The 18,224-nt window shown below is 42.0% G+C and overlaps 1 protein-coding gene across 4 annotated transcripts in view; it reads left to right on the top strand.

Annotated features, from left to right (window-relative positions):
- TNIK (TRAF2 and NCK interacting kinase) overlaps window positions 1–18,224 on the top strand; it is a 408,265-nt gene that overhangs the window by 85,954 nt on the left and 304,087 nt on the right. For all 4 annotated transcript variants that reach the window (XM_024733810.1, XM_024733809.1, XM_024733808.1 and 1 more), the window contains exon 2: window positions 7,722–7,787. In XM_024733810.1, coding sequence (XP_024589578.1) covers window positions 7,722–7,787 — 66 coding nt within the window. The remainder of the gene's footprint in view (window positions 1–7,721; window positions 7,788–18,224) is intronic.

The following is an 18,224-nucleotide window of genomic DNA, read 5'->3' as shown; positions in this document are numbered from 1 at the left end:
CACAACAGTGAGAGGCCCGCGTACCGCAAAAAAGGAATACAAATGGAAAAGCTGAAATCCCAGAATGTAAATTTTGGTTTTTAAACAAATGTAAGATCATTTAAATAAATAAAAGATTATTCTCCCCACCCTAAAATAAACTAACAGATTTTTGGTTTGGTTTGGTTTGGTTTTTCAATAAACAAAAAGAAAAGTAAAATTTTAAAAAACAAACTTAAATGCCCAATGCTACAGGATAAATTTTAAGGACACCAGGCTCTAAATTGGCGGGGTAGAGTGCACAGCCTGTCTTTGAGGGGTGCTGGGGGTTTTTTTTTTTTTTTTTTTTTTTTTGCGGTACGCGGGCCTCTCAGTGTTGTAGCCTCTCCCGTTGCGGAGCACAGGCTCCAGACGCCCAGGCTCAGCGGCCATAGCTCACGGGCCCAGCCGCTCCGGGGCATGTGGGATCTTCCCGGAGCGGGGCACGAACCCATGTCGCCTGCATCGGCAGGCGGACTCTCAACCACTGCGCAACCAGGGAAGCCCTCGGAGCACCTTTTATTTTTCCTGCATGTCTCTTGTCATTGTAATTTAATGACTGTGTATGTGTAGTTATCTGCTTATGTCTATTCCTTCATCAGCCTGGAAACACCAGGAGGCAGGGCCAGTGTACCGCCTGCTTCCACCCCAGACAGTAGGTGCGTGGGAGGGTGCCGGTAGCGCCCAGGGACTGAATAAACCCCATTGTGCAAGGCAAGACCTTTCGCTCCTCAGACCCTCACGTTAGGAGAGAAGGTCAGTGAAAAATGTTTCGAGGGACCTGGCCTGGCTGTGAGTGCAGCACGGACTAGAATTGGGGGTGCTGTGTTGAGTCAGCATGATGGTTCCCAGTGCTCTACTTACTTTGGAATAACGATGGTGTTGAAAAGCCTGAAGGCTCAAGATAAATATGGAAAGTTCTCCTACTGTTCCTGTTTTCTTTGTCCTGTTTTGCTTTTGTAAGCATATGCTTGTCAGTTAGGGCTGAAACCGAACAAATCAGCTGCTAAATATGGTTCTAAGAGAAATAACATTTTGGTCTTTTTAAGGCCCGTGAGTTTGGAGTAAGCACAGTCTTTTAGCAGATGTCAGTAGGGAATCTGTGGGGTAGGCAGTCATTCTGGGAGCCGTATCAGCCGTCCATATTCTGCGAGGCTTTATTTCACCCTGACGCAGAACTGGTGACCTCAAGTGAAAGATCTGGCACAGAACGGCCATGTCTTGAAGAAGAGGAGTTTGGGAGAAGGGTTGTCTAGAGTCTGTACGAGCTCCCAATTTCTCTCTTGATTTCATTTTCAGAGAAGGGGGAAAGGGCTGGGAAGGATATGTATCATCGTTTATGATGCTAAGGAAGTAGTTATCCTAGTTATATATTTAGGTTTGGCTTTTCCAGTCTTTGGGATTTAGTCCAGAGATGTTATTTAGTATTCTGATAAATCCAGTGTCATTCAGGGGACCTGGAAGAATTAAAGTATAACTCAGTGACTGGGAATATTAACTCCTAGATCTTAAATCACTCCACCCTGCTGAGAAGTCAGACTTGAGCCTGCCAATGCCACCTGAATTTCATCAGCTGATAGACGAGAGAATTTATTCCAGCATCCCAGGAGCCCCGAAAAGTTAACGCGTCTTTCCAAGTGTCTCGCTGATTTCTAAAGAGACACTTGTTTGTCCATAAATACCTGACTCTGTTTGTTAAACATGTGGCGATCTTGGTTAATAAACAATCGGTGTTCTTTTACTGGCTTTATGAGTTGAAAATATTTGAAACACACCCTGAATTTTTCTGCAGCATATTCCTTGTGTATTAAATGAATTCTTTTTTCAAAGGGGAAAAGAAAAGGAAGGAAAGAGGTTAATATTTATTGAAGTCCTATTAAGTATCAGGCCCTGAGCTAGTCTACACACTTTCACAGTCTTCACAGTAACCCTGCCTGGGACATACTATTGTTCCCTTTTTAGAGATGGAGAAACTGAGACTCAGGGCAGTTTTGAAACTTGCCCAGGGCTGGAGAGCTAGCAAGTGGAAAATCAAGGGCCGGGAATTCTGATTCTGTGAAGCTGATGGGGTGGTGAGTGGTTAAGGGCCTGGGGTTTGCAGTCTGACCCATCCTGGCTCAGCCACCCATTGTTGGTGTGACCTCGACTTAGTTCTTACTTTCTCTGAACCTCCGTTTCCTCCTCTGTAAAACAAAGACGAGGACAGCAACCACTTGATAGAGTTGCGATAATTAAATAATCTCTCCATGGGAAGTGCTTAGAATAGTACCTAGCACATAAGTGCTCATGAAATGTTAGTGATTATTGTTATTTTTATTATTATGACTAATCAAATTTGCCTTCATCAGTAACTTGCTGAAAAGTTACAGTTTCTTTCGTGCAACAGCATGTCTTTTGATATGTCGTTATATTTCATTATGAAATAATGTAACCTGCTCTACCATAGAATTAAATGTTCTTTTCAGCCTCTCAGCAAAGGTTAAGATCTGAATAAAGGCATGTGTAGCCAACAGGGATTCCTGACTTTGGTAAATGTCAATGATTTGCTCATTTCTCCTTGGTGTATGTAACCTTCTTCCATGCTGCCCATCCCGGCTTTACGACGAGCCTCTAAGCAAACACGAGAGGGAGGATTAAGCTGATTCTTTTCTCTTACCCTTCCTGTCTTTGGAACATGATCATTAGGCACAGTGTCTTCTCCTTGTTGCATTGCACGTGGCTGCATCCTGACAGCCTGTCTTCTCCACGTACCGGAGGCACAGCTTACAACAATGGCCCTTATGAATTTTCTTTAGAGCTGGGAAGACCATAGGAGCTTATGCATGTGACAGTTTTATGCGGTTGGGAGCCGGGTCAGGGGAGTGAGGAAGGGGCAGTGGCTGGGACAGCTGTGTCTAGATGGAAAAAGAAATGACGTAAGCTTGTTAGACCTTTGGCTCTACATTCTGATCCCATTTTTTGCGACTTCCTCTACTTATATTGTGGAGCATTATGGGACATCAACCTTATTGAGTAAATAGTTATGTCTAGCAGTTGTGTGTTGGACACCATGCTAAGTGCTGGAAACACTAAGATAAATACGCTCCGTGCTTGCTCTCAGGCCATTTGCAATTCATCGAGAGAGAAATGGAAGAGGGGACCTCACTGTGTGAGAGCGGTTATCATGGAGCCATGCACAACGTGCTATGGGGGCAGAGAGGCGGGGGCACTAGTTTGAGACAGGCTTCACAGAGGAGGTGTCACACTGGACCTTCAAGGATGGGCTTTGCCTCATAGAGAATAGTAGAAGGAATAATCATGGCGGGCAGACAGTATGAACCAAGGCAGAGAGACATGGCTAAGTGTGATGTGTCAGGGAACTGAGGTTTGAAGCGGTTGGATGTAGCACAAAATGATGGAACGCGAAGCTGGGAATGAAAGCTGGGCCTAAGAATGACAGGACCTTGACTTTCAATTTGAACCACCTTGTGTAGGACTTTAAAGCCTGGTGTGTTGTGTTTAGAAATGTCTATTTTAGAAAGATTGGTGTGAAGGATAGCTTGAAAGGAGGAGAGAACTGATTGAAATAAACAGTCCCAGCAAGAAGATGGTGAGGGCTGTTGTATGAAGAGGGTTGAGTAGACGGATATGGTGGACTTCTGGAGATAAAACCCTTAGTACTTAGTGGACAACAGGAGCATGGAACCTTGGGCTCAGCCAACCTTTAAGGTATGGGCAGGAGAAAGAAAAATCTCTCTGAGAGACTGGATGATGGAAGAGAAAGGAGGGGGTGGATTTCACCAAGAGTGGCGATGCTCAGCAGTGTCAGTGCCTCAGAGGGAACAACCAGGACAGACTGAGAAGAGACCATTACAAACAAGAGATCGAGCTCACTGGTGAGCCAGGAGAAATTACTTTAGAGTCCTGCAAGAATGGAGAACACAGCTGAATGCTTACAACATTCAAGCTATATCAGTATTCCCCAAGAAAGTCTCTGACATTTATATGCATTTGTGTAAGGGAATATTCACAAACATCCAGCTGTCCAGGTACTTGGATTGGGGGAGAGGGAATAGGGAAGCTTAGAGTCAGTGCTAAGTTCAAGTGTCCCTGAACAATAGCTCTGCCTTGTGCTTTCTAGGGTCTCAGAGAGCCCCCTCCTTGCAAACACCATGACTCTAATGGTGCCTTTTTGTCTTGTTACTGTCAGTATACTGTAGAAGGTAGATGCTTGGAGACTTCTCTTCTAGTTCCAAGTGGGTCCTCATTTCTAGCCAGGATGCTTGTAGTGGATGCCATGGTGTGTCACCCAGATTCCCTGTCCACTGCTGAGGTGCTCATTTCCACCTGCTGGGAGTGTAGGTGGCTAGCGATGGTTCTCACCTGGGAATTGTCCTCGGCTGAAGAGTGTCCCTTCACCCAAGATCATAACCTCTGGGATGGGGATGGGGGACAGCCTGCATGCAATGACTAGTCAATGGAGGTGGGGGAAAGAGGCCCCCATGCCTCAAGGTAGGGTAATTCTGAAGAGTCATCCCAACTCCAGAGCTCCTGTGGGAGCAGATGAAGTCTTTGTTCCACTGCATTGCACTGACTTCCTTCATCCGGTCAGTCCAGGCCTTCTTCAGTCACTCCCCACTGGCGTTATGAGGCACATCCCGGTTAACCCTCTGTGTAAATCTCGGTGATTCTCAGAGTCTGTTTCCTGGGGAACCGCCCTAATTTGATGACTGTTTCCGGTTTGGTTGCTTACCCAAGGTGGGATGCCAATCAAACTCTGTAGTCCCTCTGACTTTTGCTTCTGAGCCCGTTGATGTATCCAGTGGGAAGAGCCTCTCTCCCAGCAGCTGGAATGAAAGTCTTGGCATTGAACCTTCTTGGCTCCGACTGGCCGGACCAATATGCCTATGAATGGACTATTTGAGGAGAGGAAGGAACCTGGGAGTCAGCTGCCTGGCTCGTATTGAGACCTGCCCATTACATCCCAGCCCTGAGGAGAGGTCTGTGAGGTGGGGCGATCCCTGGGTGCAGAAGTGGGTCCTGCTCTGCACCTCCCTCTCCTGCCACCCTGCTTACGCTTCCCGGGCTCCTTATGGCAGCTGGTACTCACCATCCTACATCTCCTTTCTTTTGTTCATATTTTTTTTTTAGTCAAGAAAAATGAATGTTGAAAACACAATTGAGGGGCTTCCCTGGTGGCGCAGTGGTTAAGAATCTGCCTGCCGGTGCAGGGGACATGGGTTCGAGCCCTGGTCCGGGAAGATCCCACATGCCGCGGAGCAACTAAGCCCGTGCGCCACAACTGCTGAGCCTGCGCTCTAGAGCCCGCAAGCCATAACTGCTGAGCCTGTGTGCCACAACTACTGAAGCCCGCGTGCCTAGAGCCCGTGCTCCGCAACAAGAGAAGCCACCGCAATGAGAAGCCCGTGCACTGCAAGGAAGAGTAGCCCCTGCTCACCACAACTAGAGAAAGCCCGCGTGCAGCAACGAAACCCAATGCAGCCAAAGAGAAATAAATAAATATTAAAAAAAGAAAACAACACACAATTGAGATATTTCAAGCAAATGTAGGACCTCTCTTGAAATTTGTTGCAGAAACACCACTGCACAAACAAACTACTGGGAAGCACAGCTTAGAAACAAACAGCAGCTGCCACCACTTGTGGGCTACTTCTCCCCCTTTTCCTCATTTCCTTCTAATCCCATTCATAATAAAACCTGCTGCTCTAATGGCCTAGTAGTTTAACAAACACGATTTTTCTTTCCCATCTTGAGGCACCTCCCAGGTGGCCTTGACAGTGACTTTTAGCTCTGGGGTCTCCGTCTGCAGAGCTCTAGGTCCTTTTCCCATGTTTTCCTGTCTCATGGTTCCATCTGGGATGATGTCCACAGCTCCCTGACCAGGTGGGGCATAGCTGGAACTTCTGGACTTCTCCATCTGTCGGGACATGAGTCTGGAGTGGGGTTTCTTGCCTTCCTGTCTTTATAGCAATGGATAATGCTAATTGCAGTCTTTGTGGGTGACTAAGTGCTTCAGCTGTTGCTATTTTGTCCTATTTTTTTCTTTTTTAATTTGTTTTCTATGTGAGATTTTTGAAGACACAACACAAAGGGCTATTCTTGGGCCTGATTTGCTGAAGACTGTCACTTTAAAGAGCTCTAACTTGTCACCTCCAACTCATTTGTCCCCTTCCCTGTGAATAGCAGCCCCTCTCCCTTTAAATGCTACTAGAGGTGTGGGATTCCTCAGCTTAAAAATGATTCCTGTCAGATATTAGGTTTGCTGACTACATGCAGGTGTGGTGCTAGGCCCTCACTTACTCTTCCCCAGAGCTCTGCTGGGTAGATGTCCTCCCCGTTTTATCTGCGTGGAGACTGAGTTGCTCTCCCAGGGGAGAGATCTGGGATCACGCCGCCAGACAAGGCAGAGCTGGGGCTCGGCCCAGGCCTGTCTGAAGCTAAAATCCAGGCTTTCCCCCGCCTGATTCTCAGTCACCGTCACACCATATGGCAGTGCTCTGTAAACCTGTTGACTGGAGAGGGGAAATGCTTTTTAGGCCAGAGGCTGACGTTTTTTTCATTTGTCCCCCAGAGTTTTTTTTAAAGTGAGTTCGTGCCTAACATTTAAAAACGAGATCTCACATGAAAGAAAATGTTCAGTTTTTCTTCAAAAAAATCTTCAGACCTGGCAAGACTGCGCTCATAGGTTGACATGACAACGATTGGTTCCAGCTGGCCCCCCTGCCCCCCAAAGGGGACGTGACTTCCTCAGTTTGTCACAGGCCCCTGCGGTCCCCTCACTCTTTTCCGTTACTTGCCCGGCCTCTGTGGACATGGATGTTTGTGATTCGTGAGCTAGGCCTTTAAAGAAATCATTTCTGTCCAGTTAGGAATCAGAGGAGGCCAAAGGCACTTTCTGTCTCTGAGTTGAATCTCATAGGCTTTGATTTTTCTTTTCGACTTTTGGGGATGGTAATTCGATAATAATATCCACGATTATTGGGTATTTATTGAGCGCTCTAACAGAGCTGACTCTGGAGGGTTAGCAGACACCTGTTTGGTGCTAAGAACTTGCATAGTTCTCCAGTTTCCTTTGCATTCTAGATCCTGCCCGGGACTCTCCTGGTCCTGCAGGAACTGGAGGCCAGGCCGCAAAAGCGTACTTAGCAGAGGCAGCATTGTCGAGAGGGGAGATGAATCCAGAGAAATACTTTCTGAGAGAGGAAGTTAGGTTGATTCCATTTTCTCTTGGAAACTGTTGACTTCTGCAGGGAAGATTGCCCCACAACACAGGAGCACTCCTTTCTGAACTGCCAGTGTTCGACACAATGAGCAGCTCAGAAATGTCAAAGAGAAGAATCTTCAAAATTGGAACCCCTTCAGGATGGTGAGCCTTTCAGTTTAGCCCGAGGTACCTACCAGTGTATTTCCATTTGACAGTGAGAAATGCATTAATTCTTTTTTAAAATTGTTTCAACGAAGTCTTGTTTCCTTTTGTCTGATTTAAACACATCTCATAGAAATGTAAAATAGAAACAAATAGATTTTGACTCATTTCATAGCCGCAGCTGAATTAAATTTTAATGCTCTTTAATATTAACATATGAGAGCCCCCGCAAAAGCTAAAGTTGTTATTTATTTGCTTATTTTAAATGCGTATTTGCTTTTGATTAAGACAACGGCTAGAATGTCGTTTTGACCTTTTATTGTTTATTTTCTTTCAGGATCCTGCAGGGATCTTTGAATTGGTGGAACTTGTTGGCAATGGAACATACGGACAAGTGTATAAGGTAAGTTCCTTGAGCTTGAACATGGCTTATGTGTGGTTTCGGTTCATGAATGCAGAATAGCGGTGCTGTCTGTTCTCACTCATACATGTCTCATAACAGATTTAAAATGACATAATATACTTGTTAATTGACTCTCCATCTTTTTAAATGTATCTGTAGTCCCACTGCCTAAACTGGATTCCGGGATTTGGGCATTTCCCTTCATTATATATTATAGAGCTTATAGCTGACACATGCATTCTGATGGTGCATATATGAAGCTCTTTAAATGTTTCGTTTCTTTACTTTAATCACTGCCAGAACTGGTTTTCAAAGGCGCGAAGGATGCTATTTAGTTTAGAAATTTAAGCTATTAAAGTATCACAGCTGGAAAAGTAGATTTGTTACTGGCCTAGGGCATGAGTTAAATGAATTTAGTGAACAATGTTAGGAGAAAACTGGCCACCTCACAAAGAAAGGCCTAATGGCAGCAACGACTCTTACAAGATAGGAAATACTTAAAAGTTAAACTTGAGCTGAGATTGAGCTGAGGAATGAAAAGTTCTTCTCTCCTTTTTACTAAATTTTTACTTACAAATTCACTCCAAACATGCTTTTAAAACATATTTTCTCCCAGAAAATGATCTGAAAAAGTGATTATTTAGAAAAGTGGGTTGATTCTCCTGATTATCAAAAGAAAATGGAAATTAACTTTTTGGACTAAAGCTCAGGGGGTTTTAGTGAATGAGCTATTGAAATACATGCCTTCAAAACAAACCAACTGTTTCCACATGATTATTTCAAGGGAAATATCCGTCACTTTCTAGCGTGGTAGTGATATGGGATGGCATTTTCACTACAAATTCTCTCTTGTCGTTCTATTTTTAAAAAATTACTTCTTTGAGTCCTAAACTTCTCTTAGTTGATTAAAATTATTGTAGAAGTCATCCAGATTGTAATATTTCCGATTCTACAGAATGTCAAAAGTATATGTGTGTATATATATATAAATACTTAGGCCTTTATTTACCAGGAGGTACCCTTTGGTGTCCACTCCAGGGGGAAAATTTCTCTCTTGCAAGAAATGATTATTTCCTAAAATGTCAACTCCCTGCAATTAGACAGAATGTAGTCTACTCCAGCTGTTCACTTGACACTGATCCTGTCTGACACAAGAAAGAAAGGTGTCTCAGCAAATGCTTTTAAGTACTTTCAGTGAAGATAATCAGGTTGGAAGGTTGTGCTGTTGCATTTTGAGAAGTTGGATTGAACTTGTGAATTAATGTGAGCTTATGAATTAAGCCCTGATTTATGTAGAGAATTACTTCTGATTCGCTGTCAATTTGGAGAAGCAACTCTGTATAATGCTGTTGGTTTTATAGTGCCATTCCATTGTCCTGTGCTTCCCACCTGTAGAATACACATCTGGGAGATGATTCACAGCTTTGTCCACTCATCTAAGAGGTGGACTGTATACACTCTTGCAAGGGAGGATAACAAAGAGATAAGGATTCTCAATTAAGGATGAGAATGTTTGGAAAATCCAAAATTAGCCCTAATTTCTTGTTACTTGAAAAAAAAAGAAAAGGAAACAAGTTGCAGGAGGTCTCAGATCTTCAGAGAGGAAAGAAATTGGCCAAGTACGTTGTTAACACTATTGTTCTAAAGGGTGCCCTTCTCTTAGAGGTTGATACAGAAATTTGGCTTCTCTCAAGCTGAGGGGAGACTGCAAAGATGGCCATGGTGATAACATTGGACTTTGAGACAGGAGGCTTGGTTTCTTTTACCAGCCCTATGTATTGTTTTGTGGTACAGCAGCTTTTCTGTACATTAGTCAAGTGGGAGTGTTTGCTATAAATGTTTTGGGGACTTGGAATGATTTACTTGAAGGATTAATCCTCCATACCCAGTTAAGGGTTTGGTTTCTAGACGACCCAGATGATATTAGGTGGCACCCCCTCAAGAACAGAGACACCTGGGTTTTCTGGGTCACTAATCCAGTCCTGCTGTTACTCTGAGCCCTGAAGGATTAAAGCTTAATAAACTGCAAAACCTGAACTCAAATACACGTGAACCCAAAGAGAAATAATTTAGGAAGTGATTGTCCACATTATAGGTTATATTTAACTTTTATGGAATAGGTATATTTCTAAAATAGTGTAAACATAAATATAAATTTTAAAGCCCTAGGAACAGATTTCTATACCAAAAAAGTCTGTGATAAATACTTTCTTTACATTAAATATTAAATCTTTGATTTTAGTTTTTTGTAACCCTGGCTTTTGTTGTTCCTGGATTTCATAAAATGAGGTATAATTTTATGTACAATTATACAGATGTAGCCTTTCTTTTCTGGAAAGATTCTTATAAGTTTCTTTTAATAAGCTGTCCTAAGAGAGTCATAATATAATTTTATTTACAAGTAATTTTCAAGAAGTAGACTTAATTCAATACACAAAAAGTATATGTAGATATTAAGAGAGTATTTCTTGAAGTATATCTTCATATAAGCCACTTAAATCTAGATGTGGAAACATATTTTATATAAAGGTCATTAACAACATTTAGCTTTTCAAAGTTGCTTCTAGCCTTACTCCCAAGTCTAGCTTGGTCTGTCTCTCCTTGGAAGGTTAGATTTGTTTATCATTTTGGTCCCAGGTGGTCAAGTGGTAGTTCAGTATCTGTTTTTTGCTTTATTTTCTAGACAGATTGCATAAATAATGAAGAGTAAAGAGGCTCTGTCAGGGTTTTTTATGAGGAAATCATCTTCTTGGGCCTATGGCTCCCATGAAAAAAATGAACCAACCAAAGGCCACATACCCGTTTGCTAAAGGCTTTGGCTATTTATTGGCATGCCACTTATTGGGACCTAATGGAATCCAGACACATTTTTGTTAAAATAGAGTAATTATTTTAATAGGTCCAAATAATTGTTTAATGTTTATTGCTAAAACACCATTAAATCTTAGCCACAGATTTTAAAAATGAATGTTAGTCTATCCTGTTTCTTAATTTGCCCTTTGGAACTGTATATTGGTTATTGCAGAGATGGAGATGTACTTTATTCTGGGGTGACAACGTGAATTGGGAATATGGTGGATTCCTCAGTATCTCTCAGGTTTCTCTTAAAACCTCCTCTAGGTTGTAAAGTATGAAGTAAAGAGGCCATATTGGTGGTTATAGTACTTGTTGAGAGAGAACACTGTGACGGAGTGTGTGTGTGTGTGTGTGTGTGTGTGTGTGTTTTCAAAGGGTTTCATAGGCCCTTATAGGTCATCTAGCCCAATCATGCCTCTGCCAGCGTCTGTTCAGCCCATCCTTGATCACCTCCACTTGTGCGGGATTCATTACCTCCCAGTCATTCCATTTGCCTGCAATTTCCTTTGAATGTTCATTATCACGTTGGGCCAAGATTCTCCCTTCCTAAAATGTTTACCAGTTCAAGCTCCTTTCACTCCCTCGGAGCTATTTAAAAAAATAAATGTAATCTTCTTCCACAAGAACATAGTCCTTCAGATATTTGAAGAAGACTTCTCCCTTCTTCCCCCAAACACATACTTGTGTCTCCTCATCTCCAGTCAATGTAGCCACAGTTGCTGAATTAATTCTTCGTATGACTTAGACTTGAGGTCCTTCATTATCCTGGCTTCTGCCCTGAAACGATTCTAATATATTAATAAAAAGAATCCTTCATACTTTAAAATAGTGTTCTATGTCATGAAACATTTTGTATGTATTATCTGATTTCTGATTTAATTTCAATAATAATTTCACGCGAACCTTTTTCTCACCTCAGCATCTTTCTAGTAATAGTTTCTTCTGTCTAGAGCACTTGCCCCTCAACCCTCTCATGGCTAGCTTTCTCTCCTTCAGGTCCCAGCTCAAATGTTACCTGCTCAAGGAAACCGCTTTTCATCCTTGTATCTAATAGAGCCAGCCACTGCCACTGCCTCCCTCCTCCCAATGACTTTCTCTGTCAACTTGTTTTTTTGTCTTCATGACATTGCCACTCTCCGAAAGTATTTTACTTCTTTGTTTATGTATATATTAAACAATTTAAATGCATAATAAGGAAAAAATAAGGGTAGGGACCTAGTCCATCTAACCATCACTGTATCCCCCATCTGGTACATAGTAGATGGTGACCTGTGTGTGGCCCAGAATTGAGCTCTGTTTTCCTTGATAATTCTATTTATATTCATTCCCAGTTTTTTCAGCATTTCCCATAAAATGTCAGTCTGCTTACTTCAGATGTGCATATTTGGACAAAAGTCATCAACAGAATTCTCTTCCTGATTTTTATGGTAGGGGTGTGGATTTTATGTTTAATTATTGATAATCTGTAGAAGCAAGACACATGCTGGAAATTTACAAATGAGGCAAATCAATTTTCTGGGGTTCACCCTCCTGGAAGAGGTTCCCAGAGTTTACTATGCAAAACAAATATTTGAGAAATGATTAAAAATCTAGATTTCCAGGCCTAACCTCTCAAATTTTGATTTAGTAGGTCTGGCTGGGGTCCAGGAATCTGCACTTCTAATAAGTGTATGGGTTCATTCTGATGTTCAGGGCCCTGGGGCCACACCTCCAGAGACTCTGCAAAAATGATTGTAGATTATCCTGTTGTAGGACCACTTGAGTGAATGTTAATCCTAATGGTTTTTTGTAATCATTTACTGTAGGGTTTTTGTGCCGACTCTAACATGCATAAACTGAGAAAAGTAAAAACGCGCAAAGATCTGGACCTGAGATGTGATGCCAGCCAGTTCTGACATACTCATTCTGAGACTTGACTTTTGCTGTTTTTATTTGACAGCTTGTGATTACAGTTTAAGGTGGTTTCTGAGTAATTCAACTCAAGACCTGACAATTGATACGGTCAAAAACTGACCTGGCATAGACAGAAGAATCTGAGCCTGTTGCAGGAGATTTCCTTAACTCTATATATTGTGATCTCTTAATAAATTTTCTGTTGAAGTGAGACAAAACATTTTAATAGTAGGTTTATTGATAGTCTTGCTATGGAGGTGATTCTATGACATATTCAGGATGCAATGTAGCTTTTCATATTCTGTTCTAATGAATCATGAATTATACTATTCACTTCTTGTTTGGTAAGGAGTGAGTATGGGCGAATGTTGTGTTTCTTAAATAATAGTGGCATTTGTTTTTTAAACAAAAATTCAAATATAAAGAATACATTATTTCACATTTGTTGAGTGCCCGTGACAAAAGCCCTGTGCTTTGTGTGGGAAGAATGCAGAGCCAACCAAGGTGGTTCCTACTCTAAAAAGTGTGCAGTCAGATTAACTAATTAGTTAATGTTTAGTTAGCATGCTTACTGTGTGCTAAAGCTCTTCCTATATGGTGTCTTAGTTACTCCTCATGATTTTATAGGGGAGGAAACTAAAGCACATTTATTAAACCACATTATCCCTTCAAGGCGGAGTTTCTCAGCCTTGGCACTGGCTTGAGAAACATTGGGGTCAGATAGCTCTTTGTTGTGGAGGTGCTGTCCTGTGCATTGTAGGATGTTTAGCAGCATCCTTGGCCTCCACCCATGAGATGCCAGTGCACCCCGAAGTCCTGACAATCAGAAATGTCTCCAGACATTGCCAGCTGTCTCCTGAGGGGCAAAGTTCTCCGCAGCTGAGGACCACTTCTCTAAGCGTAAGAGAAAATAGCAAAAACTCTTAAAATTGATGTGCAAACAGAGACAGTGGGAGCGTAGAATATAGAGCAATATGAGTCAGAGTGGGGACCTGGATGAATTGTGGGAAGGGGATTTGGAAAAAGCTTAGAGGCCTTGGCATGTGCATATGTTGGGGTATAATTTAACATTTTCATAAGTGGAAAGGAGTGTAATGGAAAGGACTTAGGAGCAGGACCGAGCTGGCATCCAGTCTGTTTCTGCCTCGTTCTAGTTTTGTGAAGATGGCCAACTTGCTCTCTGAGTAACAGTACTGTTAGTAATAGTACAGTGTAGGGTTGTTATGAAGACTAAAGTGTAATGTGTGTGGAATCCCTCAGCCCAGTGCCTGACACATAGTAGGCACTCAGCAACCTTTTCTTCTTCCCAAACACATGCACCAGGGGGAGCCTAGCTTACCAGCTGTTTCCTTGGTCTTGGTTTTGCAGAAGAGTTTCTGATGTGCAGGAAGCATTCATAGAAGATGAGGTCAGAAACACACACATCTTTGTGCTTCACCTTCTACCTTTGAGTTCTTGGTTTTTTTATGTATGTTCAGAATTGCATTATTTATATTAAATCCAACTCTTAATTCTTCTTTATGGCATTGGATGATATAATTGCCATTCAGATACTATAGTTGGTCTTTGTTTAAAGAAAGCCAATTTCTCAATAATTTGTAAGAAGAACTAGATTATAGTTGGTCTTTGTTTAAAGAAAGCCAATTTCTCAATAATTTGTAAGAAGAACTAGATTATAGTTGGTCTTTGTTTAAAGAAAGCCAATTTCTCAATAATTTGTAAGAAGAAGTAGATTATTAGAGGACGTAAGAAGAATTGGGTGTAGCACTCTGGGATTTAACTGAGGTGAGAGTGAGTCTTAAATAATTATATATTTTACAAATTTTGGGGGAAGAATCGACAGTTTTTCCCCTTAAGATTGTGCAAGATCTAAGTAGAGAGCCCTTTTTATGAGATTTGTAAGGAGAGTGGGGTAGTAAGGACCTCACTTAGGAACTGAGGATCTGTCTTTATGGGTTTGGCTCTACCTCTAACTTGCTGTAGCTTTGAGCTTGCCATATCACCACTTAGAGCTTCAGGTTTTCTCATCTGTAAAATGAGGATAAAAATGCCTTTCCTGGGCTTCCCTGGTGGCGCAGTGGTTGAGAGTCCGCCTGCCGATGCAGGGGACACGGGTTCGTGCCATGGTCCGGGAAGATCCCACATGCCGTGGAGTGGCTGGGCCCGTGAGCCATGGCTGCTGAGGCTGCGCGTCCGGAGCCTGTGCTCTGCTATGTGAGAGACCACAGCAGTGAGAGGCCTGCGTACCACAAAAAAAAAAAAAAAAAGCCTTTCCTGATATATCCCATCAGGTTACTGTGAGATTGAAATGAATTAAGGACTATGAAAGTACTTTGTTAAATTTAAACTGCTATGTCCACTTAAGGTTTGATTATTGCTATTGTCTTTTATTTTATTACAAGGTAGGTGGCAGAGTCCTGTATACAGGGACTAGGGAAGCTTAATCCTGAGTCAACCTTTCTCTTCTTCATCCTTGTGCCCATTAAGCTGTGTGTTACCAAGTACATGAAAGTCCCCTCTGGGTGGCCTGACCCCAGCTACAGATTCATTCTTGCACCCCTTCTGTTTTGTGATCTTCAGGCAAACAGGGTCATTGGATTGAGTGGAGGTCTCTCTGGCTTTGCCTTTGCCTCATTGACATTTGTTAGCTAGACAGTCACATTTCTCAAAGTGTGTTCAGTGGAACCCCAAGATCAGCTCTGTGAAAAAAGAATAGAGTGACTAAAGAGGTTTCATAGTGCTCCTAACCATCCCTTACTCTTGAATATTAGCATTTATAGTACTTTGTTCTACCCAATATTTTCCCAGTTTATTTAACTGTGGAATCTCCCCTTTCCTCTCCCTACCCAAGTAACTGCTTTTAATGCCTCTTGGAACTATTCCATAGAACACAGAAAATCAGGATGGCTTATGTCCAGGTACCATAGCTGAGTGCCCATCTCCCCATTGCCACAGGCTCCGTATCACCCTTTGCATCAGGGGCATTTTGTATAAAACATGGCTGCAGGTCTATCTTTCCTGTTTCCCTATAAACCAGGCTCTTGGGCCAGGTCTAGTATGTCAATCACCTTTAAAAATAATTTTCATACTGTTTATAGTAACAGATTATCTATTAAAATTGATATAGCCCAAGGGTACTAGTTGGTTTCATTCAATTAAAAAAAGTTGTACCTGCCAAAAATACCCAAGCACTATTTTTCTAGGAGCACAGAAATTGTGATTTTTGACATCAAATAGACATGTCTCTAAGATGCTGTAGCACATGCAAAGCATTGTTCTTCGTCATAGGTTCATTTGACTATAGCTAAGACTTTAGGATTATTTAGTTATTATTATATAGTTTCAGAAGGTACTTTCATTGCAGTTAGCCAGAATTATAGGTAACAATTTTACTCCTGCCCCACAGTAGAATCATTTACCCTTGAAATGGGTTGGCTTGATGAGCTTTTCATAAATCCCCATGTTGTTTGCATCTCCTTTGGCTCAAGATGATGTCACCTCATGCTGTGACTGTTGGGTGTAATGAATTAGATAGCTGCCATGTAAGCACAGAGGGAAGACCTTTGTGAGCCTGTGTGCCATATGCATAAGGAAGGTCACTTTCTCCGCTGGGTGGCGAGACCTCCGGAGTTGCTACTAAAACTTGCCACAGGGGACTTTGTAGGATTTCTTTTTGCTACTAGTGTTTCTCAGCCCTCACTGTTTATGGAAATCATCTGGATAGCTTTGAAAAACTAAACATATCTGGACCCTTCTCTAGAGATTTGGTTCTAGTAGGTCTGGTGTAGGACTGTGTAAAGCTAGTTTCCAGCACTTCCCAGATGCTTCTGATGCAAAGCCAGAATTGAGATCCACTGGGCTAAGGTATTGCCTCTCAGGTAGCTTACAGGATCTTTTTGGTGTCTTTGCCTTTGGGGAGGAGTCTCTTCCACTCTTATCTCTATCCTGGGGTTTTGTTTACCTTGTTTGTTCATTTATTCAACATCAGCCTTTAGTATAAGCATCTATTATCGGCTTGGCACATGTGTGCCACCTTTCCTTAGAAGTGTTTAGATTACTTTAGTTCAAAATTCTTCCCTTCCATCTCATATCAGTGAATTACCAAATAACTTGGTGCACAGCACCCTGGTGATGTGTAGTTTATAGATCTCGCAACACCCTTCATGATTTGGTGATTATAAGGCAGTCTCAAGTAATTAAACAATCAATAGTTACTATGTAATTATTATTTGGGTCTTTTTTGTAACCTGTGAAATGAAACTCGGTCAGGATTACAGGCACAGAATTTAGGGCCATACACAGTTGTAACTCTTTAGACATGGGAAACATTTGAGACTCTCTTAAAAAGAATACTTAATTGGGGCCCTGGATTAAATTTCTTATCTTTGTGGTTTAACCTCAAATATAATTTTATTAAGTCTACTTGGATATTTTGCAAATGCAAAAACAAGTATCTACTCTTTGGCAAGCAAGTGCGTGTTCTTTATTAAGTAGGAGCCCTGCTCGGTGGTGAGAATCTGGAATGGGGGAGGGAAGCCTTGCCCGGGCCTCCAAATCGGGCAGAGTACAGCCTCTTCTGTCGAGTGCTGTGGCCTTGGGCATTGCTTCTGATTTTGGTCCTGTTGCTTACTTTCCCAGGCAATGCACAGAACTGCTGTGTGTTTTGTTCCCATCTACGACAAAGGAAGAGAGGATAGCAGCTGGCTCACCGAGAACTCTTAATAAATACAAAATAGCTACCATAATAATAATGATAATAACAAGATCATCTTTCTAGACTGCAGGGAAGAGTTATGAATTAAATTATGTGAAGAGCTCAGTCTCCTTTAGGGGGAAGGTGCTCTATGGTTTTAGAAAACTTGCCCATGATTACATAATATAGCCAGTTGGGACATATAGCCTTTGGCAGGTCACTAGCATGTTCCAGATGATGCTTTTCTTTAGAGTATTTCTTGAGAAATTCAGTTTTGTCCTGGGCATCACGTTCAGGAACGCAGTAGGAGGCTCTCAGCTGAATTTACTAGAAATCTTACTACTTTTTCATTTTGCCTCTTTCTTTCTCTCTCCCTCTCTCCTTCCCCCACCCTCTCTTATTGTGCTAAAATATCCATGCCATAACATATCGTTCAGTAGCATTAAGTACATTCACATTGCTGTGCAACCATCGCCACTATCCAAATCTAGAACTTTTTCACCATCCCAAATTGAAACTCTGTACTCAGTAAACAGTAATTCCCTACTGCCCACTCCCCCTCTTTGCCCCAGCCTCTGGTCTTCCTTTTCAAAAGTATTCCCAGTAAACTTAATTGTAGAAGTGATGGTTTCCTGGAGAGTTTCTTGTAACACCTGCTCTCCAACAAGGCCGGAAGGGTCCTGCACATCTGCGTGTCCGTGTGTCTGTGTTCCTCAGGATGACTCACTGACTGCTTTATCCTCCAGGTGACTGACTGCCCAGCACCTGCAGAGCAGCATCTTCTTCCAGGAAGCTGAAACCCGCTGAAGGCCTTGACTTTTTTAGCCTGTTTATGTCTAAATAAAATGATCCTTCTCAGGTGGAGGTAGAAGTAGAGGTAGAGGTCAATCAATGTGCAAACATTTTCTATGAATCCTAACACAGTGTTGTTAATGTTTTCTCTATTAAACTGGGCTGTGATTTTTTTTTTTTTTTTTTTTTTTTTTTTTTTTTTT

The sequence above is a fragment of the Neophocaena asiaeorientalis genome, unplaced genomic scaffold, assembly GCF_003031525.2.
Source record: "Neophocaena asiaeorientalis asiaeorientalis breed wild unplaced genomic scaffold, Neophocaena_asiaeorientalis_V1.1 scaffold280, whole genome shotgun sequence".
Taxonomy (NCBI): Eukaryota; Metazoa; Chordata; class Mammalia; order Artiodactyla; family Phocoenidae; genus Neophocaena; species Neophocaena asiaeorientalis.
This window is presented reverse-complemented; position numbering and strand designations above follow the sequence as displayed.